At 35.8% G+C, this 26,088-nt stretch overlaps 1 protein-coding gene across 4 annotated transcripts in view; it reads left to right on the plus strand.

Moving 5' to 3' along the window:
• The window catches only part of FER (FER tyrosine kinase), a 156,833-nt gene that overhangs the window by 83,477 nt on the left and 47,268 nt on the right, over window positions 1-26,088 (plus strand). The window contains exons 14-17 of one of the 4 annotated variants that reach the window (XM_051782604.1): window positions 12,610-12,666; window positions 15,681-15,796; window positions 17,147-17,241; window positions 19,129-20,261. In XM_051782604.1, coding sequence (XP_051638564.1) covers window positions 12,610-12,666; window positions 15,681-15,796; window positions 17,147-17,241; window positions 19,129-19,187 — 327 coding nt within the window. In that variant the 3' untranslated portion in view covers window positions 19,188-20,261. Of the gene's footprint in view, window positions 1-1,653; window positions 3,976-12,609; window positions 12,667-15,680; window positions 15,797-17,146; window positions 17,242-18,139; window positions 19,094-19,128; window positions 20,262-26,088 lie in introns of those variants that run through there. The other 3 variants (XM_051782605.1, XM_051782603.1, XM_051782606.1) reach the window with 3 other exon arrangements.

Genomic DNA, 26,088 nt, shown 5'->3' on the forward strand with positions numbered 1-26,088 from the left:
TTTTATATCTCAAAAATAATTTATATGGACACAGAAAAAGGTACTGACACTCCAGCATAATTGAAAATTAAAATAAAAATTCCCTTTTTAATCAGGAAGCTACTGCAGAAAGTCTTTCAAGAGGAAAATGAAAAGGGATAAGTATTAAACTATATCAGTGTTTTAAGAGCCTCCTTGACTTCTTCCAGTATTTTTGCAATTAGTATCTACTTAGTTGATATTTCATTCATATGCCAACTCCACTTATATCTTTGGATCTTAACTATAGGTAAGCCTTCTTGATTTATTTTTTTTCGAGACTGGTCGCAAGCCTGTCTTCAACAAAATTTTGATGTTGCCTACATGATTTGAATTTCTTTACAGCAGCTGTTCTCAAAAATATTTAAATTGTTTTGGTTTGTAATGGCTTTTGCTCTGAGCTATGATTTTATGGTGATTTTAGTTCTCCCATCTGACAAAAACTAGATGTTGTATTCTGAAGAAGTATTTCAGAATGAAGAAAAAGAGTGTTATGAGCTTTCCTTTTTAATTTTCTTGGAGCTCTGGCTTTCATACAGGAAAGTAAAGACATTTTAAGTTGTTTTCAAAAATAGCATATGCACTCTGACACCTAGTGTTGGGGGTAATTTATACATCATGTACTATTACCAAAATGTCTTTGATCATTTCCTTAAAATTCATTTGACATCTGCAATGACTGGTTTTTCTTTGTTCGATTTATAACTGCAGAGCAGTCTTTGTCATTTCGTGCAATCTTAAATCTTTTTATGCAAATTGCTGTCCCTGTAATAACCTATTTAGGAATTGAAAGTTAAATATGGCAGAGAACTTCACAGAAAAAAAAGTTATACTTTTTAGTTTGTTTTTCTTTCCTTCCTTCCCACAGTCATTCATCCTCCTTTACCATATTAGTAAAATTAGTGTTCACCTTCTGAGACATTGCCCTTGAAAGAACAGTCTTAATTGTGTCACAAAAGGCCTGTCCCATGTCCCATTTCATGTAGACCAAATCTGCCTGCTTGGAATTTTAATGATACTGTTATAATAGAATTTAAATTAGAAAAACTGAGAGCATTAAAAAAGATATCTGCTAGTGACTTCTTTAATGGAAAAATCTCTCATATTTATTTATAATCTTTTAGAAAAAATGTGCATAATGTTCTTCAGTTTGTTATTGATGAATTGACTGGTATGTAAAGCCCCTGGGTAACCTCAGTGCATACCCAAAGTCTTTATTTGTAGAAATGCTATTTTAACTGTATTAGATGTATTTTAACTTTTTAACATCTTTGACCTCATGTTGTGGAGGTTTTTAAATTTTTTGAAATACATTTTTTTATCCTGAAGAAATCTGTGTGAAGTTGTGAATATGCTTCAGTTTGACTACTAAAAAAGAAAATAATCAAGAAAATAAGACAAGCCATTTTTATTTAGGTGTATCTGCGTTAATGTTTTCATTTGGATCAGAAATACGCCTTTGAAGCAAGTCTGCCCAGTGCCATTAGGATGCTGTGCCTCCACCACTGAGCAGTCTCTGAGGATCCACTTTACTCCTTTCAGCTGAAATGAAATGGGAACATGCACAGCTCTTATGGGAGGGCTCTAAGTTTTCAGAACCATTATTTCTAGCCTGAAATAATGCTTTTCCCCCAGGTATATGCTTCAGATCCTGAGCACCAACTGATTCACTCTGGAGATCTGCCACTATTTCACTAGTGCTAATATAGCCCTAGTATTTGGATCCTCTGTGATGTGGCTTTATACATTTCGTGTACTGGGAGGAATGATGGACCATAAATGTTGAGATGAATGAAAAGTGTTAAAAGAAAAAAAATAGATATTTCTTAGTCGTACTTCTAATGTAGATAAATAAGTTTGCAAATGATGTGATAAATTTAGGGAGATCTGATGCTGTCTTGCAAGATATGTGTATGTTAATGAGTTAGACATGGAAAGAAATGGTGAAGAATTACAAATTTAAGTTAGAGAGGTTCTTTTCATGAAAATGCACTCAGAAAAATCTGATGTGACCCTAATTTTTCAGTCACTGAACCAATTTGAAGATGGGAAGCATAAACAATCTATATGCTTCATGTTTCAGCTTCTTAGTAGTATCACAGAACTCACAATGACTCCCTTAATAATTAGTTAACATACACTTATCCATGCAAAGGTAACCGAAAGTTGTTTTCTTGGCTTTTGGCTCCCCTTAGTGTTGGTTGATTTTTCTGGTGTTTCGTTTGGCTTTGCTTTATTTTGCCAAAGCAAGCTGAAGTTCACTTTTGCAACTCTACCCTGGCTAGATTTGTAGCTCCAAAGAGGATATCTGAGTTACCTGCATGATACTCAAAGGCTTTGGCCACGTATTCTGTAGGAATGCTGACAAGCACCTGGCAGTCATGGTCTCTGTGTGTTGATTTTTGGCCCAAAGATGCAATTCTTGTGATTTTAAATAAAGTCTAATTACATGCATTTTTAAACGATGAAATAAATCTGTAATTTTCTTTAAGAAAATTGAACTCACAGTTTGGAACTGAGTGTTTATAATATGTAAAAGATGTACTTACACAAAATGGATTTATTTATTGTATATGAAATAAATGATTCAATAGCCTGCAGCTATTGGCATTTAGACAGAATTTCATATCTTAATACTAGCAGTGCATTTCAGTTGTATTCCTATTTCCTCAGAATTTAGAGGAACGTAACAGAATTTGCTTTTCAGGTTTTGTAGCAGAAATGATTACAATATTTCTGTCATGTAACAAAATGAATGCATTGTTCTTAATGGAGGCCTATTCTTGTCAAGGCATGTCATCCTGTTGAGAAAAGGGAAAAAGGAGAATAATTTGCTCTTTGTGTAGCAAAGTACTAAATCAAATTCATGTATAATTTCAGGTATATTGACTACTTTCAAAATTAAAAGGATTTATTTTCTCAAAAATTCTCATTAAAATGCATTGTAATAATGGAGGCTCAAAGAGTAACAAAGATTGTTTGATAGTCTTGACAGTGATCAAAGGGGTTTGTAGCTTTTTTTTCTGAAGACCATGGCTTTACACATCTGCTCTAATCAGTGTTTCTGGTTCAGTCTTGTCTTTATGGTATTTCTTTCCATGATCAGGTTTAGATTAAAATTGGAAGATAAGACTCTTATAGGGGGTAAACATTATGCCCAAAACTAGAAAAAAAATATGTTTTATCAAGTATATGAATTCCATTTTAGCAAACACAGTGTATTTTTTGACCAATCTCTTAAAGAAAAGTCTCTGTTCTAGAAATATTAAATGGGCACCTTGGCTACACGTGAATTCCTGGTTTCTGTACTGCTTTCATATAAAAAAGTTATAGAATGCCATAGTGCTATGTGGAGTGCAAATTGAACAAAAGGAGTTATCTCAAACACAACTGGAACAGTAGGAAACAAGAAAAATAACTAAAATTTAAACCATTCATTCTTACTAAAAAAGAAAAGTAGTATGTTGTTAGGAAGGGGAAAAAATTATTAAATTAAAGATTTCAGAGGAATCTGGTAACTAGGAGAATAAACTCCTTTGATTAAAGCATACTTTGTCAAAGATTATTTAGACTTACTAGATTTTATTGCTGACATTTTGTATATACACTTGAAAATCAAAGGATTGTCTATATTGTGTAACATTCTGCCTGTAAGTCCTTGTGGAACACTTGTAAAAACTGGGGCTTTGCACTGTGGCTTTTCAGTGATTTTGTCAGAAACTTTACAACCAGATGTTAATATAGCACAATAATAAAATTGTATTAGAATTGTGTATGATTGCAACACCTTTTCTGCTGAAGTAACATCCTGGGGTTTTTATGGATTCTGGCTGCTTCCTCAGATTTGGAATTAAAATATTCTATAATAATTATTTTTTTATAAAATTGTGAGTTATAAACTTCTTGTAGGTCTCTAATTATATTCTTCTTCCTGTTTCTACTTGTGCAGTCAGTTTGCAATATTTTTATAGGATGTGACTGCAAGTATGTAACCTTCATTGAGCATAAGCTCTCACAGGTCAAAAAACACTGTAGATTAAGAGCAAAAACTAGTGTCTGAGCTCTTAAATTCCCTTGTAAAATTATAGTTATGCGCAGTCGGGTACTGTGAAGTAGCTTATGATTGCTTCAAAGTATTTTAGCGTCTATCAGTTTAAGTGGAACAAGATGTTAAAAAGGAGTGAAATGACATTTCAGCTGTGCAGTAGCAAAGGTTACACACAAAAGCAGCTACAGGCTAAGAAGGGTATGGCTTTCTTGAATCAGGTGCATACATCAAATGTATGTAATTGTGTCTGAATTCTCAAGAAGATCTGTTTGTGAGAGCATGAATAGTAGATTTGTTTGCTTAATTGTGGGCTGGTTTATTCAGAAAGAGTTGTGACACGTTGAGGAGGATGCTCTGTAGTTAATTCTCAGATTTTTGAGTTTTAGGAAAGGATACAAAAGATAGAGAAAATGTGCAACTGTTGTGGTTTAACCCCAGCTGGCAACTGAACACAGAGGATCATTCACTTCCCCCACAGTGGGATAGTGGAGACAATCATAAGGGTAAAAGTGAGAAAACTCATGGGTTGAGGGAAAGACAGTTGAATAGGAAAAGCATAAGCCTCACATGTAAGCAAAGCAAACCAAAGAATTCATTCACTGCTTCCCATGAGCAGGCAGGTGTTCAGCCATCTCCAGGAAGGCAGGGCTCCATCACGTGTAACCGTGACTTGGGAAGAAAAATGCCGTCACTCTGCGTGTCTTCTTCTTCTGTTTTCCCAGCTTTATATGCTGAGCATTATGCCATATGTTACAGGGTATTGACACATCCCTTTGGTCCATTGGGGTCAGCTGTCCTGGCTGTGTCCCCTCCTAATGTCTTGTACAGCCTGCTAGAATTCGTGGGAAAAGCTTAAAAAAATTCACCTTCACTGGAATCTTCTAATTTTAGAGGAGATTGTGTACGCATGCATGCCATACAGATTGTTTCATGTGTTAATCACCTTTGTCAAGGGACTAATTTAACATGTAAACCCAAAATATAACCCCATACTAGCTACTGTGAACAAAATTACTCCAGCCAAAACCACTGCAGCAGCAAAGAGTTGATTGCCATAGACCACAGAGGACAATTTTTGTCTAGCTAAAGTCGTTAATACAGAAGAAAAAAAATATGCTGAATACAGCATTCAGAAGATTACAGAAATAATAATAGAATCTGCTAATATTTAGCAGAGCCATTTCTGTACCACTTCCCTTTGTGTGTCCTTCACTGACTGGCTTTTTTTTTGCCACCAAGAGATTTTTCCAGCACTTTTGCTGTTCTGAATAATGAGTTAGTGGTATGTGAGAAGCTAGCAATATCTCGTTGAAGAACTGTGTGCATCTGATATAAAATCTTAATGCAACATGCTTCTTTTAAACTGTTGACATCTATGTAATGTTGTATGATTTCTGATTCAATGCCATCATCTGTCTTGCTTGGAGTGCAGGCAGAGCTTACTGGAACTCACGCTGAAATCTTGTCAGTTAAGGCTACAGATTTCTTCCTGTGTGGCTTTGCCTTTTCCCTGCTCTTTCCCAATCAAAAATTAGCTAATATAGAAGTTTATTTCAAATTTTGACAGATTACTTCCATTCCAGTGGTTTTAACATATTTTCTGAAGATTATGAAACCTAGTGCAAGATGAGCAGGTGTGGCTAGGAAAGGATAGGACAAAGGATCTTTGGGTTTTGTTTTGCACAAATAATAATTTGGTGGAAGCTCTAAGGTGGAACTGCAGCAGTTTGGAAGGTATTGTATGCCTATCACTCTAACTTAGAAATTATTTTTGAAGGACTGTTGGGTATATCAAGGAACAGTCTGGCAGAGAGTATACCTTAGTGTGTGGATGTTGCCAAAAGGATGAGTTAAATATTTTTCCTCACAGGGAAAAGAAACCATCTAACTGGAAAGTGGATGTTTTGAAGTTAAATCAGGATGGAACTAAGTATGTGGCTAAGTATCTTACATAGCTCAAGGAGACTGTCTTGGACATTTTTGCATACATCTGTAGTCTCCCTACCCCATCTGACATACCTCTTCCTATGTGGGTGGAAGTAAAAATGTGTTTGTGCCTGTGTGAAAATATTTTAGCCTATTTTAATCATTTGAGTGTATTTTTTTTTGTGTACACATGATATGACTCCTCTGCTTTTCCATTCTTGTCTATTTTAATCACACGAAATGTTTAAATGAAAAACTATGTTATCACACAGCTTTGTTTTCCTTTGAGTGTACAGAAGATTGTCACTAGTTTTGGAAGGCATATCTGATCCAGGGCAGATAATTTTTCTGTTTGCGTATATTTGGTTAGCGGAGTACTTAGGTTTTGGAGCTGAATTTGTAGTCCAGAGGAATTCTATGTGTTTTAAAATGTTTGAAATATCATGGTTTTGACATAAACTTGACTTTCTCTTTCCTGTGCTCTAAGATTTCACATCCTATGTCATGTTCTTCCTCAGGTTTCTTCTTTCTTCTCTATTTTTCTCTATTTCCTTTATTTTTTCTCAAATATCCTCAGCGTCTTTCTAGCTCTTTCTTGAATAAGAGAAATACTGCACATCATTCCAAAAAAAGTGGGGAAAACTGGTACTGTATATTGACTTGTATATCATTTTGTCTACTGATCTTTAAGCAAGATTGCTCGAAGAACAGCTGTGCAGTTAATATGAGGTCACTTCTGCAGTTTACACCTTGCATAATAGCTTTTTTGAATCTCAGTTCTACCCTCTTGGTTTATAGCCATTTACAATTTGATTTAGCAGAAAGGTTGAACTTCACAGTGTTTTTTTTACCTAACAGTAAGAAGTCAGATAAAATAGTACTTTTTCCAAGGAGCTAAACCTGTCTGCACTATTATTCTGTTTTACAGCTCACATTGAGTTTCATCAGTGTGGCTTAATATGCAAAGCAACTTCTATAACAATTTTTACAGCTCATGAATCTTTATTCTGAAACAGTTTTAAAGAAGTTGCCAGTGAGGTTTTTCAAAACCTCTCTTGTAAAACTTACTTGTTCTTTTGAAAAATATTTTCTACCAGCTACCTTTATTTCTGTACTTAATCTGAAGGACTTGAAACACATAGTTTATGATTCATGAAATTGATATGAACATTAGGTCTACTGGCACAGGTGATGTCAAAAATATTACTTCTCTAAAAAGATCATTTCTCATTCCCCCATTGATAGGCCTATGTACATGTACACAGCTATTATTCACTTCTTTTTTCCTCTGGTTCATCAAGTTCTGATAAGTGATATTTGAATACCTATGTGATAAAAATTGTCTGTGACTCTGGTTTTTATAGCCGTAAAAAGAATTTTACTGTAATTATCCTTAATACCGAAAATGAAAGATTAACTTTCCATTTCAGTTGTTGTGGGAAAATAGTTCTTAGCTGCAGTAATTCATACTACTGATATTTTCTATTTAACTTGGAAGAAGGAGAGCAAATACAACTTTCCAAAGTAGTTTTCTGATGCATTTTTTTCTGCTTACAAGAAGAAACATCATGCCTGTTTATGCACTAGATTCATGTGATGTTGATAAAATCCCTCTATTTTTGGGGTTATTTTAGGGAAATGTTAAGGGTTAATGTACTCTCCTCAGAGAAAGGGTCGGGATGTTTAGCTTTTTGGTTAATGCCCCATACTGTGTCCAAATAGATTCTGAGGCTGCAAAGTCTTATGTTTTCATTTCTCTTAAAGCAACATGTTTGGTTTTCATCAATTCATTTTGGGGCTCCCTAAACCAACTGAGGTTTTTTTTAGCCTTTTTTGCTTTTGTTACATCTACTATTAAGATGAAAAACAGTGACAGAATTTGCTAGAGATACTGCCTCCTGAACTAGGAAGAGTAAAAAATGTAACAGAGCATGAGATAAGAAATAACAGTGATGATAACTTAGAAATCTTATTTATTCATACTGTCTTGGAACCTCACTGAGATTTTCTCACTCTTCCTCTTTTACAAATCTTGCTTTGGAGTTTGGGTAAGAATCTTGTTTTCGTTTGGTGGTTCTCTGAAACTGAATACAGCACAGGTGGCATTTTTCTTTTTATCCTCTTTTCTCTCTTCCATTAGAAATGGTGAGATTTTTAGAACAAAGTGTTTAAGCTGAGGCTCTTAAATTCATATCTAATTCCCAAAATGTTTGTTTTAAAAAGTTTAGTATTTAATTGCATTACTGGTCATTGTTAATTTTGAAAAGTACAATTTTAGAATTCTTAATGATTTAAATTGTTACTGAAAATTATAGAAAAATAATGCTGAGGGAATTTGAACACTTGGTTATGTTTTCCACTTTATTGAAAGCTGTTATAATTTAGCTGCAACTAATTTATAAGCCGCCTTCTTAGTTTAATAATTTGTGATTTCTTTGATGTGGTTTCTCCTAATGAAGGGAGATAGGCAGGAGGAAAACTGCACTAAGGACTTGAGCTTGTATATCTTGAAGACATTTACGGTCGTAGTGATAACATTTCAGTCTCATAGCTCAGAAAAAGAAAAATGCGGTTGCATCTTCTACAGCAACCATCTGCTGTTCATACTGGTACTCAGTGGCTTGCACACAACACAAGTGGACCTGCATTCTCATTGAAGAGAATATTGATGAACAATTGATTCCCTGCTGATTGCTCAGGGTTTGAAACTTACCATGGTCCAGGGAACCATGAAACTTAATACCATGCTAAGATTAATAGTACATATCCAGAAAAAGAATGTCCAACAGCCAAATCCTTTATTAAAAGGAAAAACCCCCTTTATATACCCTCAGGAGGCATGTGATTCGCCTGGACCCAATCACTGTAGGGTACACACTGCCCATGTGTGTCAGTGTTTTACCTGGAGACTCAGAATACATCACCCTGCATCCCTGGGATATGCCTCCTACAGGTTTTATTTCTTTAATTACTGTTTTGTGGTTTTGTGAGTTACAGTTAACTTTTGAAATAACTCTCCTCTTTGAAAATTTATATCTTTGTTGAAATCAAACAAGTTATACCGGATAGTCTGGAAAGGTAGTCAATAGCAAACTGTTTGCTTAATAAACCTTCAGTATGATGACTGTTGGGGAAAGGGCTGGTGTCCTGGCTGGTATCCTGCTGACCAGGGAGTCCCCTGTGGCTACTCAAGCCCAGGGAGCAGCCAGCCCTAACTACAGACTTGCCCTGCTACTTAGTAGTTAATGAGGAATAATAATCAGGGAACTGTAACACCATTGAACAAAGTAGGTGGGAGGATGTTGCTTCAGAAGGCAGTAATGCCTTTCCCAGCCAGGGAAGAAGGAACTCCTTTGCCTGCAGTGGAAACAACTATGTACTAATAAGAGCGGTCTCAGTAAGGTTCTTGTTCATCTTTCTTTTCCCACCCAAGAATTGTCTGCCTTGAATAAATTCCTTTTTATCCTTTAGGTATCTTATCATTTCCCAGGTGTTCTTCCATAGAGAAGCTCAAAGCCATGCTTTTGCCAGTAGTTCCTCATGTCTGATAAAGGGTTATCTACCAAGCTGTGCTGAAGCTTAGTCAGAGCTGAGCCAAGTCAGTCCCTGTGCTATGGCATTCATGTAATTCAGTTTCTCCTGGGGGAAACCACAGGACAGAAATAAAGTAGAACGTGGTAAAGTTTGTGGATTTCTTAAGTAATTCCATTTGGAAATAAGGTATATCATTAAGATTACAATCAAGTATGCTCAAGTGCTAATTTTTGTAACTGAATTTGTTTAAAGTGCTTTTATATTCTGTGGACCAAAATTAACAGTAGAGAAATCTGAACAGTCACAAAGAGAGATTTATAGTAGTGTCACAAGAAGAGAGCTGCATCATAAACAGGCTCCTTCTGGGTGGAATTGTAATGGGCATCAATAGTCTCAGGAGTTCTGTCTGCTGTCATTCAGATTGGTTTGATTAGGTATGAAAATGTGGCAGATTTACTCTATTTGATTTAGAAGCAACTCTTTTGAAGTGAAAATTTCTGTGACTTGTACTGATGTGCATTAAAGTGTCTGTTGATTTATACCTACATTCAAGAATATTATGTCCCATTTTACTGTCACATTTCTTCTGTAACTTTCGGTGTCTTTCATACACGTGATTAATCTGTAGATGAATTAAGCACTTACAGGAGATCAAGAACTTTATGATCAGACACGACATTAACTTTTTTATGATATGCTAATATGTATCCATTTCTTTGTGTGCCTTATTGATTTATTATTAAGTATTGACAGCAATCTAAAATTATTGAATGATTCCATATTCAACTCAGTGCAATTCAAATAGATTTAGTGAGACAACATATTTGAAATAGAAAGTCTTATCCTTGTTACTGTCCACCTTACCGTGCTGTTCATATTATAGTTTATTAACGAAAGGCAATTATCTGAACCACTTACATTTTTTTTGAACCAGTATTTAAATGAATATCTAACACATTGCAAATTAGAAAATTTGGTTTCTTTTTTGTTTCTTTTTTAATGCCAGAATTGTACACTGGTATGATGTAGATGACAGTGTCTCTTCTCTTAGATTTTTTTCTTACTATCTGCTGAAGAAACTGGTTGGGTGCAGTTTAACAGGGGTTATATTAAACACAGCTGATCAAACTTTGAATAATTCTTTGATTGTGAAAAATCTGGCAGAACTATGATAATGTAATGCATGGGTTAAAATGGTAAAATGAATGGCTGAAGGTTTTCCTAAAAACTACAGATAGTGATTAATGTACTGATACACTGATAACAAATCCTTCAACAGATCATTTGATTCCAGTTTATGGTGCCATTTTCATTGATTTGTCCTCTGAAGGATCATCATTGGATTTTTTTTCTTCATAAACAAGCTTTTGAAATGCCACATTGTCAATATATTCAAAAAATTGTTCACAGAACTACTGAATCCTTGAAAGTTAAACAGTAAAAAAATCCATCAAATTTTAATTCTATAAATTTTTGCCTTTTAATGTACTTATTTCAATGCTAAAAGACATTATGTTAATACCTCCAAGTAGTAATTTTTGTGATTTGGGGTTTTTTTTACAGCTTTCTTTGCAAATTGTTTTCTTCAGTTTGAGTTTCATTGTTAAAGGAAAATGTGCAGTTTGATGGTACTTCCTATCTGTTTGTAGGATAACAGCAAAAAATATCTATTACGAGGAGGAGATGAAGAAAATATGTTTCATATGATGTTTGATCAGTGAGGCGGTAGTTTTAATTGATAATCTTTGTTTATAGGAGAAAAATAAATTGGTGGATATTGAGAAATTCCTCTCAAGTATTCCCGCACAAGGATAAGGAATGGTAAAGGTTGGATCCCATCATACAGCATGGTGAAGTGGTACAGGAATTCACGTGATGAGGCTAAGAGGTTTTCCGTGCTGGAAGTTTGGGTGAATAGAGGCATTTAGGGAGTTGCTAGAATGTAAACTGTGAACAGCTCACAAGAGCAATGGTCTGTGTGATTTTGTGACATTGTGCTTAAGAAAAAAAGCATTGAAATTGCAATAGCGATGATCCTCACCCATCTTTTAATTTGCTGAATTCATGTTCATCAAAAAATGTGGAGTATTGTAATTCCCTAGGTGCACTGTGCAGCATAATTCTTCTACGCGCCTTTTGTTTTTTTAGTTACCCAGAAAATCTCTGAGTTACTTGCTGAATATTTTATTTGATGGAAAAAGAGTGAGACATAAATTAATACAAGCCTCCACCTTCCTGAGGAGTTGACAGCAGACTTCACTGGTTGTGTAGACCGGAGGAAGTAATGCTGATTCACAGTGCTGCCCTTGAGGAGTGTTTGTTAAAAGATACCAATCCCCCCTCAAAGGGAAGTAGAATTTTCACAGTTAAAAAAAAAAGAAAACAAACAAAACACCTTCCTTTAAGATGATCTCAAGCTTTATGTTATAGAATCACAGAATCAACTCAAGGCGGGAGGAGACCTTCAAAATCATCTTAGGTCCAACCATCAACCCAGCACCACCATTATCACTAAACCATATCCCCAAGGGCCACATCCAGACAGTACTTTAACTGGCATTTGTTGTCTTTTCAAGTAGTTGCCTGTAATGTTTCAAACCAGCAGCAAAGATACAAGAGATGCAAATATATGTCTTGCTTATAAGTGGAAAAATTACTTCATTTTCATATACACTGAGGAGGGAAATGTGAGAATTATTTTGATTTAACATTAAGTTGTTTCGTATACCAAAATGAAGTTTTCTTATCTTATTTTCACTTGGGGAATTGTTAAAAACTGGATACTAGATGCCAATTTCCAGAGCTAGTGTGAAAATTTGCAGAGTGCTTATCTGCATACATACTGTCATGTTATAGGCTTAATTTCTAATAAAAATTTGCTATATGGTATAACTCACTATTTTATAGCAAGTTTTCTGAACTCTTGAATTATAAAGGCTTAGCTTTAAAACTTCTTGGCATGCTTGTGACTGAGTGGTCTGAATATAATAACTTCTTCAGCTCCATTTCTGCTGAGAGAAGTAGAAGAAAATGTATCTTACATATTTGCACGGATTAAAAATTCTTTCCTCTTCTTTTCATAGGATAAGAAATGGGTTCTCAATCATGAAGATGTCACACTGGGGGAATTACTGGGCAAAGTAAGTAATAAAGTGAGCTAAATAACATTTGAATAAGTGTACAGTAATCATTAGGCTATTCCTGTATACCTTATCTTTTAAATTACTGTAGTATGTGATTTTTATATCAGTTCTTTACCTTAATACACAAGACAGCCTTGTGCTTTAAACAAATGTAAATCACACTTCCTAGTAAATGTTATAATGCGTGTGCGGAAAGTATTTAACTACCATACATATTTTTCCTTTCTGGAAGGGTTTTAAGCTAACTAGATTTCTGTAAAGCATGAAGTGGCTGTTTTACTTTCTATAGTCTTACAAAAATGTTGTTGCAAAATATAAATAAAACCATGTTAAGAAACAGGTAAATGTGTATTTATGTATAAGATTTCATACAATGACATGGCTAAATCATTATTTCTTAAAACGAATGGTTGTTTCTTATGTATGATTGCTTTCATTCCTTCACTGATGAATGTTAGGTAACTTCACAATCTTATTGAAATTAATTCTTATATAGTGTAGTTTATAAATTTGTACTTTTGAAATTCTGCTTAGGAGCTCTAAGTCTTTAAAATTAGTTAAGGTCTTCACCTACATTTTTGGCATCTTTGCATCTGTGAAGACCATTGTGAGTACCACTCTGGACACAATGTTCCAAAAGATTTCCCAAAGACTGAAAACTAAGATTAAATGAGAAGGAGACAAATAAAAGCAGTAGTTGCCTTCTTACTGTGATGCACACTAAGGGAATTGATGAGAAGTTCAAGAAATGGGGGAATTAAATACTCTCAGAAAATTCTGTTATCCAGGATAGAATCTCTGGCAGAGTAAGATGACAAAAAGTATTATCTACTGAAAGAGAGAACTGTGTCTGCATAAAATGCAGGTACTGTGACAGCTTCACATTCTTAAACAGAATAGTATCATCGGAGAAAAATAAAGATGTTTCAGGTATAAAAAAAACTTTTCCTTGCTACAAAAATAAATTTGAATTAGCATAGATGAGTAAAGACAATTATTTTACTAAATGAATTTACATATGTATTGCATGTTTTTGGCACAAAGCATTTTTAACATTCAATAAAGACAACTCAATACTTGGAAGTGATTATGGAAGGATATGTTCTTTAAAAACTTTCTTGGAACATGGTATAAATCTGTTATGCATCCATCTCTAAAAAGATGTAGTCAAACTGAAAAAGATAAGAGTGACAGGATCATCAGCATTCATATGACAAAATGTTAAGTAAACTACAGCCATTCACCATGGAAGTGAGAAATTTGAGAGTCTATAAAACCTTGAGTGGTCTGGAAAAGATGAGGAAGAAATCATGAAAGTTTAGTGTGTAAGAGGTACGAACTTCAGAAAAGACAAAGATTTTCCTTTACCTCATGAGTGAATGGCCAGTTTATTTACTCAGTAATTTTTCTACAATACCTCACAAAATGAAAGTTGCATAACAGGAACATGAAAATCATATCTATATATAAAATAAGAATTCGATATTTTAAATAAAGAAATAAGTATTTTCAAGGCTTACGTAGTGCTTTGGGTGGATTCAGATTTCACTGTTTAATACATCTGACCAGAAGGAGAGAGGAAAAGTGTGTTGGGAGCGACTCAGCTTCTTACCTTTGGGGACCTCATGCCATTTCAGATGTGAGGTAGTGTACTGGCCTTTGGCAATGCTGTTTTAGAAGGGCTGTCATATATCCTATACCTTGCTTGCCAGCTACATCCTCCTTGTTCTAGGGTATAGAAAGTAATACTGGGAAATGTGTTTAGCCCTACGTTTCTTCCTTTGTTACTAGAACCACATTACTGTTTTCCATCAGAGTTTGTTTTTCCCTTTTCTGTCATCTTTGACAATGCTGTATTCAGCTGCATGATGTATGAAATCTTCATAACTCAGGAAAGAAAGGAAAACAATTCTAGCTTCTAGCAGTTTTGCTTTTTTTTTTTTTTTTTAAAGTGACATGCAGCGCCAGATACCAGGACACCGAAGTGTAATTCATGCGGAAATTAATCAGACATAGGTTGTACTTATTCTTTGGGAAATGTAAAACTTAACTAGAAGTATGAGATCTTTAGTTTTCTTTTTGTTTTTTTCACTTGGTTTTTTTCATCCGTACTACTGTTTTGTTTTATACCCCACAATTTCCTTCTTCCTTCAATGTGTGTTGTAACTAATTTTCCTTTTATTTTTATTTAAGTAAAAAATACGTCTGATGGAGTTCATGGTCTTTATTATTTCAGTTTTCTTCTGTGAGAGCTAAAAAAAAATAAACTACTTGCCCTGGGGGTATGTTGTTGACTACCTAAATAGCCTGATTATTAGAGGAACTGCTTTCTAAAGTCTTGTCCAAATAGTATGTAAGGAGTATGTAAGCCTTACATACATGCCTTTATAGAGCAGTGCTGACCTTAGGTTTTAAAGAAATTCTGGATCACCAAACTTTTTGGAGGAAGACAAGACAATACATTTTGTAGTGGGCTTAATTTATGGTCAAGATTAACATTCAGTGTTTTCATTCTTCTTATTTTGTGGGGTTTTTTTCTTATATATGTGAGAATGTTAATGTTACTTTCATGTGTTTTGTCCTAGTGTTCTGGATAATTTTCGGTCTTGTACAGACTGCAAGTTAAAAACTATTCACAAAATACAATAGTGAGAAAACGAAGGTGTGCAAGAGTAAGAATACGAAAAAAAAGTACAACTATCACTGTCAGTAGAGTTTAAAAGTTACTAAGATATTTTATGAAAAAAATTGTAATTACTTGATTAATGGGGTTTTTTCCCTTCTTTCGAGCAAAGTCAAACTACAACTCATACACTGTGTCCGTATAACAGATGTACTATATCATGTGAACTGCTGTTGTTAGGGGCAGATACTGGAAGAAAACCTGATTTGACTCCATAAACACGTTTCAAAGTTCTGTACTAATTACATTATATGTCTGCATTATTTTTTTCTAGAGATTTTTGAAGATTTTGTTTACTTAGAATGATTTTTTCCCCTCTTGATTTCAGGGTAATTTTGGTGAAGTGTATAAAGGAACATTAAAGGATAAAACTCCTGTTGCTGTGAAAACTTGCAAAGAAGATCTTCCTCAGGAACTGAAAATAAAATTTCTGTCAGAAGCCAGGTAAATTCTCTAAATTTACTTGAAATATGTACTTGTGATGGGTTTTTTTTTCAGTGGATTTTATTACTAAATGGACTTACAAAATGTGACCGTCAAGAAAATTCAAAGCAGTAGTCAAACTTTTTTCTTCCTTTCTCTCCCTCAGTACATTCCACAACTGTCACCCTGGTAACTAAACATAGGCATTTTTATTGTTTAAATGCTGTAGCATCTGCATGTGCTGAACCTGTGTCTTTGGCAAAGCAAGCTGTGCCTATAAAGCAGAATTTTGCTGTTGTAAGTGCTTTCATTTAGAATGTGCCATGAGGATTGGGATAAGACTGGAAGATGCTGTTAATCATCATCAGGGTAGAGGGGTGTCTTGAGATAATTTCATCATTTTTAAATTAACTTTCTTCCTCTTGCTATGAAGCTTCAAATGTTTTAATTTTTACTCACAGGCTAGTATGATCAATATGGGAAAGTAAAAGACACTAACTACATTTATAAAATTAAGATCAGCCACCCTATCTGTTGAATCATTTTAAAAAGCTTGTAACTTGGCAACTGCAGAGACGTTTCATTTGTTAAGCAGCTTGATGCTACTGGGAAAAATGGTCTGAAAGGAAAAAAAAAGTGTTATTTTTCACTAAATATGTATGTACCAGGTATGTTAGTATTTTACTCTTGATCCTAGTAAGAAAGGGAAAAAGAGTAGATGCTTTGAGTCAGCAAATATCAGAAGGAACATTTATGTTACAAGATCTCTGTAGAATTCTTTCTTGCTCTTCATTTCACTTATAAATCATAGCATGCTGTTTTAGGCTGCAAATGTTCTTATTAAAGCATTGTCTAAGAAGATGTACATGTTTTCATTTAGTTCTCAAAATTAAAATTGCAGACTTTATAGTCTTCTAAAACTTACTGTATTAATTAATCTCCCAAAGTAAAATTGGAATGAGTGTGCTTTTGAAAAGTGCAGCAGGGAAGTATAGAGACATGCTGTGCATATCTTTTTGATGTAGCTCTACACCTGCTCCACCACAGAAATGCTGTTTAATTACAAGGATTCTTGAGAAACTCCATACCTGTCAGGTTGTTTTTCAGTTATATAGATAAACATTATGTAGACAAATGTAAAATTACAATAAGAATAATATAGTGCTCAGTTTTGATGTATTAGTGAATCAGCATGCCCTCCATTTCAAACAGTGATGATTAATCTATTACATTGATTTTTTTCCTTTATGATAACAATAATGACATATTCCATTAAAATAACATTAAGGGTTTAAAATATTTTCCTGTAATATTTAATTAGTTTGTACGATAAAGTTTATTAATATAATTAACTTACTCTATGTTTTGCAGAATACTCAAACAATATGATCATCCTAATATTGTAAAACTTATAGGAGTTTGCACACAACGACAACCTATTTATATCGTTATGGAGCTTGTTCCAGGTAATTTTTTTCTCCTTTTTTTGCAGCATATTTTCATAAGTATTGTTTCTATAATGCAAAATGTATTTTTTTCTATTTGTCTTTTTCTGCATTCTTGTGACTGACCTCGAAAGTCGCCTGTGTTGCAAAATCTTTGGAAACACTGGGTTCTATTAGATTGGAGAGGAGTGAGCTCCACAAATCTATTGTTTTACTGTAGCCTTTCAAGACAACAGAAGCTTCATTTTTCCTGTGACAAGATATTAAATGCTATTTCCTTTAACAGTATAATTAGGTAGTGAAAGTCAAGATGTGTTTAAAGGAACTTCATATCTGCCTGAGTGTATCAGATTTGTTTTTTTTTCTTTACCAGAATGTACTGTTTAGTTTATGAGTTCCTCTTGATTTATTTTTGGCATCTGGAGTTCATTTTATTTGTCAATGGCTGGAGAGAATTTTAGATTGTTGGGATGATGACAGATTTCAGGCAATTATACCTCTTTGTTGATTTTCTCAGCAGCTGGAAAATGTGTTTGTTTGCTAGCCGCTAGTACTGCTTAATATGCAACACTGTATTTGCTTTATATATCACTGGGTTTGTCTTCAAAACTATACAGTAAGAAGGCTTTAAGAACCATTTTATTCATAATGCTTAAATTGTTAATAATTCTTGAATGCTGGCCTTAGTACAAGAGCACTGATGAAATATTTGACCTCGTGGAGTTTTCTGCCTTTATTCAATTAGATTATATTAGATTATTATATTTGTATGAGTGAATAACTTTATTAAAATGAAGACTAAAAGCAGTGTCCTCAGTTTTGAGGAGTACTTTGGTAATCAGCTTCTCCAAATATCTCTGAAGGTAAAAGTAAATCCTGATCTTTTAATACCTTTATCATTCTGGTTCAGGTTTTTCAGAACAAGGAGTTGAAACAATGCAATTGAGGAGGAATTAGTGAGAACTACTCTCTGATTCTTATGCCTATTTTGCAGTCCAAGTCTGTTCAAACATTCTTGAGTTGTCTGACTCTGAATTTGTGAGAAAATTCTTGCAAAGAAGATTTTTGCCTTGTTTTGAAGGTCTGTTAATCCTCTGTCTTCTCTGCCTGTATGCCCCCATAAAGACTGTACAACATCCAAGCCATCACACTTTCCCATGGGCTCTTGGGAGCACACTGTGAGAGGGACCAAATCAGCAGGAATCCGTAGGGATGCCAACCCTAAAGAAATTGACAGAGGAAAGACAAATTACTTAGATCAGTTCAGAGAAGCAGCGATTCTGATGTTACTGTTTTTCTGTTTTCTAATGACAGGTTTGGATGAGATTACAAAAAAATGATAGTTTATAGTGCCCTGACTTGGTATTTAAATCTGCCCCTTAAAGAACAGAATAGTGGTAAACTTGCCTTGCACTCAACACTTACCTTTCTCAGTATCTTCATTGTCTATGTTTAAATTTGTTTGTGCTTGAAGGTGTTTAGGCAGTTTAACTCTACATTCTGTTTAATAACTAAAAATGTCATGTTTTAGCTTAGAATTGTATTCTGTGAGTGTATGGCTCAGAAGGCAGGTAATTAATAAATGTCTAACAGTTTTTTCTCTGAGGAAAAAATTAGAAGCATCTCCATAAAACTAGGGATTTCTCCTGGTTTTTTTCTGAGTTCTGTTTAATGTTTTCAATTTTTCTGCTGTTTTTATATCCCAAATAAATGTAGGCTGTATACTTACTGTGTCTTTTGAGACTGCAGTGATGTGGTTCCATAGCAGCTAATTCTGCTTTACATTCCAGATTCTGATTTCATTTCAGAGTCTTAATTTATTCAGATATTAAAAATATTTTTGAAACTTACACTTTGTGTAGAGAGGTGCTACTTTGTTAGTGATTCTGTCATAAACTGTCTCTGCAGAGAAATCGTTTTTCTTTGTTGCAAGTGTAAATGGGATTAAAAACTACATAGGTGGATAAAGTCATTCAATGAAAACAAGAGAGAAAGGTTGGAGATGCATTTTAAGCATTTATCTGTCCATTGAGGTGCGCAAAAATAGTCCAGATGTTGCCAACAAATAACACAGAAATAAAGAAAGTTGACAAAGACAATGACAAAGACAATTATCCTTTGGAGGTAGACCCCTTTTCTTGTGCGGGGAGGGGAGATGGGTGTTAACATAAGTGATGTGTGTCCTAGAATAAGAATCACATTGATAAAGAAATGTCAAGATGGGTGATGTAGCAAGGTTTAACTGAAATAATAAATAATGTAGCAGAGCATACTGTGGAATCATAGTCAAAGTGAAAGCATAGCTGAAAAATTATATATGTTAGTGAAAAAGAACCATCATTTACTTACTATTCACTTGCTGTTAATCATGCTGATCCACTATCTGTGTCCACCCAGTGTCAATCCACCATAGATTACTCCAGTACAGAAAGACAGACTTGGTTATCCTTTTCACAGTCCACGACCTGTCAAGAAATGAGAAAAATATCTAATATATTATATGTATTTTATAAATTCTCTTTCAAGGGATGACATGTAGAAAAATACATCCCATCTCCCTGGCATTGGCTAGGTTGTTGGGGACCAGGTCTCTTCTCTCCTTGGTCTTGTCCTACACGTCTTTCTGCAGGTTCCTCTACAAGTGGGAAGGAACGTCCTGTAAGCAGAATGTGGCGTCTTTTTCTAGGGTTGGATAACTCTAGACCTCCTCATTTCTCAGTCAACATCTAATAAAAAAAGCCAGTCCTTCAAATTGAGAAAGGAGAAGCCCTGAAAAGACAGAACTTGGGCATTTTTTGTATTTGTAACCATATTTTTATGATGGTCCCATTGATGATGACATGAACTTAGGATGCTTTTTCCACTAGATTGAAAACACAGGAATAAGAGAAGCTGCAGAAGTCTTATATCAAGTTAAGAGAGTCCAGTAAACTGGTAAAAGACAATTTGTTCTGAGGACTCAAAGTTCATAACAACTATTTAAACAAAGATGTATTTTACAGTTGTCTAATAAAATATGTCCCATGAGCATCACAAGATAGGACTCTTTCTTACATTTTAAAGAATGTGTATTGGGAAACATGCATTTTGATATGGGAAAAAGCTATTGGAATATTTTTTAAAGGGCTGAGTTCTCCTGTTTCTGGGTTAAGCAGTTGGTACTGTTGCCCAAGTAAAGTGTGTAATAAATAGTTTTTTGAATACAGAAAAGCATTTTCTGTCAACTGTTTTTTATTCTTTGTGACACACATACCACAAGTAATAATCTCAGTAAGTTGTGATGACTACCTACTAATAAGTAACCCTCAATCAGTATTCCAAAAAGCATTATTTGGAAGGTATGTACTTCTGTTTTGTGCAGTGCCCAGTTTAATTATTATACAATTTAGATTTATTATTGCTTTCTAAAAGCTATTCTTCTAATTGATTAAAAAAATAAACTAAAATATTAATTGTCATTTATGAACAGAAGCTAAAATGCATGTAGGATCAATTTTCTTCATGTGCATGGGGAAAGTTACATATATACAAGAAATGTGAGGTTAAAACAGCGATCCAGGAATTTGCAATGAGAATTACTGAAAAATAATTTTTTTAAAATCCTAAACAAATTGTCTTCCCTTTCCTCCCCTTTCCTTTCCAAAATGGCCAAGATAGTAATTGAAATCGAGTCAACAAACCCTTACTATTTTTCTTATAAAAGTGTTATATATTTTTAAATTGATACCTATACAAATCTGATTTGCAGGCTTAAGCTATGATAGCTACCTGCTGTGAAAAAGCAATTTAGCCAAGGAGATGGTTTTAAAATGTTGATTTGTGATTGTGTAATGAATAAATTTGCAATAACCTTTAAAGCACTCTTGTAAATAATAAATTTTATTCTTTTTACCCTAATGACATTGAAATATTAACTAAAATTAACTAAATATTAACTGCCCAGATCCTTATAAGAGCCTCTCACCTACCATGTAACAAAAAATAACCTGAATTTTATAATGCCATAATTTTTTCCCCCATTAAATTTTTAGTGGAATAAGAACGGAGAAAACAATTCTGAAATTATCTTTGTATTAAAGCATTTTGTTAAGAGAGAACTTTAACATATTAGAGTTTTCCTCTTCTTGTATGTTACTTACTTTCTCTATGAACTTTGATGTGAGTCTTTCCTGTAGACTGCAATTCTTGACAGACTGCTCCACAAGGTGCAGTCCTTCAGGGACTGATTGTCTCAGTGTGGGTCCCCCATGGGGCCAAAGGTCCTGTCAGGAGCCTACTCCAGTGCAGGCTTCCCACAGGGCCACAACCTCCTTTAGACATCCAGCTGCCTCACCGTGGGCTGCTCCACAGGCTGCAGGGGAATCTCTACTCTGGCTTTTGGAGCACCTCTTCCTTCTCCTCTGACCTTCGTATCTGCAGGGCTGTTCGTCTCACATATTCTCACTCATCTCTTCTCTGACCGTGTCATGATTTGAGAAAACCTTCCCTTCTGGAGCTGGAAGATGGGTAGCTGCAGGGGTGGTGTTTTTGGTGCTGAGCCAATTATAGCTTGGTATGCCCCTGTGGAAATGACATATTCACATACACACCAGAAAAGAAGCAGTTGGAATTAGGGAAGCCATGAGGTGAGAGAGATAGCAGAGGGGCTGGTGGGCCTCCTCGTGGGGGCCGGGCTGCAGGGAGCCCAGTGTGGTGTTAAAACTGGACTGGGTGCTGTGGCCAAGGGCTGGGGGGGTTTCACCCCCCGCTGCCAGCAAGAGGCAGCAACATGGGGCTTGAGTGGCCAGCCAGTGGCTGGAACCAGGCCCCCGGCGGGCAGGCACAGCACTGGAGCCAAGCCAGCGCAGGCCAAGGGGTGGTCTGCAGTGGGTCAGGCCATAGCCATGACCCTGGAGAAGCAGCGGCAGCACGCAGCCATGGAGTAGCCCGGGACGGGCTAGGGCACACAGCCATGATGCTGAAGTGACGGCAGCACGCAAAATGCAGAGCGGACCTGGATTGGTCCAGACGGTACCAGCGTCCAGCTGAGACAGAGCAGACGGAGAGAGGTCTACTGGAGCGTTCTTGGGGTAGGGACTTGAACCAAAACCCCCAGAACCCTTTGACCCAGGAAAGGCGGGGTGGCCTCAGACTTAGAGGACCTCCGGAAACTCCTGTGGAAGGAAATCTTCATGGAGCAGGAGATAAAGACTTTGAGCTTTAACTCTCTGTACTTCGTGGTGAAGACCATGGTGATAATGAGCTGTTTCCCTTGAAGCCCGTGGGCGAGCCCTTGATAGCATAACCGAGTGGCCAGAAGTGGGGGCAGATCCCCACACCCTACAGAGGAGAGAAGAAGAGAAGAATTTTCCAACTACTATGAATTAGAGCTGTGGCCCTGAAAGTGAAAGGACTACTTCTTCTCCTGGACTTTATGAGGGGAGGGAGGGGTAGTCTGTGTAAATACATTGTTTTATCACAGGAAGATTAGTTAAGATTGTTGTATATATATTACTATATAGTTTTTATTCTGTTTACATTAAACGTTGATGTAATTCCTCCATGCTCAAGTTTGTGCCTTGGGTGAATTTGTGGGGGGTTTGAAAACTGGCTTTTGGGTCAAACCACCTCAGGCTGCAATTGCTTCTGCACAATAACTTTTTTCCTTCTTAAGTACGTTCTCACAGAGGAGTTACTACTGTTACTGATGGGCTTGGCCTTGGCCAGCGGTGGGTCCACCCTGGAGCTACCTGGCATCTGCTCTGTCAGATGTCTGGCAGCTTCGCATAGAAGCCACCCATGTAGTGCCCCCAGCACGAAAACCTTACCATGCAAACCCAATACAGATTCTCAAATTTTTGTATCTCACCCAAGATTTTTATAACTTTCGAAACTTCTGCTTAGAAAAATTAGTCTGTTGTAACTTTTTAGTATTATGAAGAACTCTAATAATCATATAGGTTGCTGTAAGTTATTTTCTTTGTAATACTCTTGCTTTCTTTTTACTACTTAATAATGGAATGTCACCCAAGATGGTTTCATAAGGTTTGTTGCAAAGGTGATATCAGATGGAGTTTTTTTTCTGATATCTTTGGATATAAAAGTATGGATAGTGCATTATTTCATAACTTAGTACAGTAACTTTTCAATAATCTTTTGTAATACACTTTAAGTATGCAGTTTATCCTAAGAAAGACAGCAGAAGTTAAAATGAGAATTGCTAATGAATTTTGGGAAGAGAAATCCCGAGATTTGCAAAATGCTTGGTTTTAGTATGGCACCACGAGTTTGTATTGTCTTACGGACTTGACTAATCTGACTGAAAAGTAATGTGGGATTCCAGTCTTAAGGTTGTTCAGTGAATTGCTGCCACTGGAATTTACTAATGTAGATAAGCCTTTGTAAGGGATGGCTTCCAAAATGAGGAACAGCAGAACTTTGTGTAAGGTATGGTTTATAGTACTGTGTGAGAAACCATGTAACTTTTCTGTAATGCCAACTCAGTCTGAAAAACTGAGCATTTTACTCATATTTTCTGTGTTAATTCATTAATTTTTCTTTGTTCTGTGTCTGTTTTCCCAGTGGGGTTTCTGTACTTTATCTTGCATTGTTGACCTTAAAACTGAAGAAAGAGAAATAATGATGAGGAGCTGCTTTGGTATTCAGAACAGCAAAAGAACTATTTGCCATTGTCTCTTAAGGCCATGCAGGGCATAAGGAGATTTCATAACAGCTCATTTTTAGCAAATTTAGTTGGTGATCAGAAAGACTGCCTGGAATACTGCCAGAGTCCAGACTGACAACCTGAGACAAATGGATGCTGAATTTTTTTTTGGGGGGGGGGGGTGAAGGTTACCAGGAAAATGCTGAAGGGCTTGACATAGCGTGCTTCCTGTTCTTTTTAAAGTGAACTCAGCATCTTTTCATGGAAAAAGACAGAAAAAGAAAAAACCCTTCTCCTTTACCTTTTCTCACTATTATCTTCCTGGTCCCAACTTCTCTCTTAGTGATCATGGATCACAAACTGGGTTTTAATTCACTGAGGCACTCATAGTCACTTAAATGCATTTTCACTTGCTCATAATTTATCCTGGAGTCTCCCATGTAATCAAAAAGAAACTACAGGAATCCCTTTAAAATTTTGAATGGTTTTTTTATCTTCCTTTGGGGGGAAGTCAAAATCAAATGTAATCTGTAAAATGCAAAAAACAATCCTAAGCCACAAAATTCTTTCTTCTCCTTCTTTATATTCATTTAAATATACTTGAATTTTAACTTGTCCTGAGAGGATAATTTAATTTAGAGGTAGGAGCTTGGCATGTTCCTGAAATGTGTGCTCTAGAATAGGGCATTTTGAAGATAGATGTGGAATACTCTGTGTGCTGGTTTAAAAGTTAACCAGCAGGGGAAATGAACTCAACTCAAAAGAGAGATTATAAGTCAGAATAACAATTTAATAAAATAATACAGTAAGTACGATTATACAGACAAACAATTGGTCTTAACCCACAAAACCCAAATGTATAACTCAGCACCCTGGGGCATGAACAAAATGGTGTTCCTTGAGTCCAAAGTAAAGGGAGAGGGGAAAAAAACCTGCTGGTGGGAGAGCTGTTGCAGTCTGGTCAAGAGTGGTGATTGCAGTCCAGTTGAGGGTGGTGGTTTCAGTCTGGTTGAGAGCGATGAGCTGCAGTCTTCCTCTGGATCCCACGAGTGGTAAAAAGGTTCCGAAACTCCAAGTTTATATATTCTCCATTTCAGGCAGGAATGCTCAGTCCTTCCCTCAGAGCGAGGAATTCCATAAAAGGGTGTGAGGACAGGAACATCTTCCTATCTCGCAGGCCTCTTAACACCCAGTTTATAGCCTGAGGAGTCAGGCTGCTCTGGGCAGAGGGTGTAAATGCTCTATTGATAACAGTTTCTAGGAAATGGCATGGAAGGCTATAGAATACACCCATCCAGTGATGAATTGGTCACAGCTGTTCTAACTAGGACACTGGTGCAGTTACTACTTAATGCAACTGTTTCAACAGTTTATCTTGTAGAATCTTCCTTGGTGCCTCTGTCCCTCCAGCAAAGAGTCTACAGGGGCAGTCAAGATAAGCACCATCGTTATGTCTGCACCAACTCTCTTTGGAAGGATTTATTTAATTGAGAGTCAGTGCAAACATCTTTATATATACCATTGCTTGATTCAAGGTAGTAGAAGGAAGCTTGAAGTCACACATTTTGTGACTTGCTCCTTTTAGCTGTTGGCGTGTTTAATCATAAGTTGATAGCCTATTTTCTGTTTCCGGTTTCTATATATACAAACATTTATTAACCATTAATAGTTAAAATTATAACCCTAGAAATATTTTGAATGCATTTTTGTTTTGTTATGTAAGGCATTTAAAAATTAAGCAATTCAAGAATCCGTATTGTCTGTTGAGTTTTAATTTAGCTTCCTCTAGCATATATATTATGCTAATATAATATGTTGTGAATCTGTTATGTATTCTTATATTATGAAAACTAGATCTTATTTCTGTACCGGATCCTTACCTCACTCATACAGTTCGAATCAGTTTTCCAGGAGTTGTTTCTTGTCTCCCAATCCATTCTGGGCCTGTAGACTGTATTTAGTCTGTTCTGTCAGTGATATGCTCTGGGTGTGATTCCCTGCCCTCAGTGGGCAGTTATGGAAATTTTTCATTCTAATACTAAATGCATTGTAGACGTTTTCCTGGAGTACTAATGTGCATTCCTGATGCCACCACAGAATTCGTACTTGATGGTTGCAAAAAAGGCAGCTCGGTATTTAACTGGACGGTTAGTATGTGTTCCTTTTATTTAGACTCATGCTGACATGCATGGATGTTTTGAACTCTGGCAGCTGGAGACAGGTAA

The sequence above is a fragment of the Manacus candei genome, unplaced genomic scaffold (assembly GCF_025592945.1).
Source record: "Manacus candei isolate 608988 ecotype Guabito, Panama unplaced genomic scaffold, ASM2559294v1 h1tg000016l, whole genome shotgun sequence".
In the NCBI taxonomy this organism is placed as follows: domain Eukaryota; kingdom Metazoa; phylum Chordata; class Aves; order Passeriformes; family Pipridae; genus Manacus; species Manacus candei.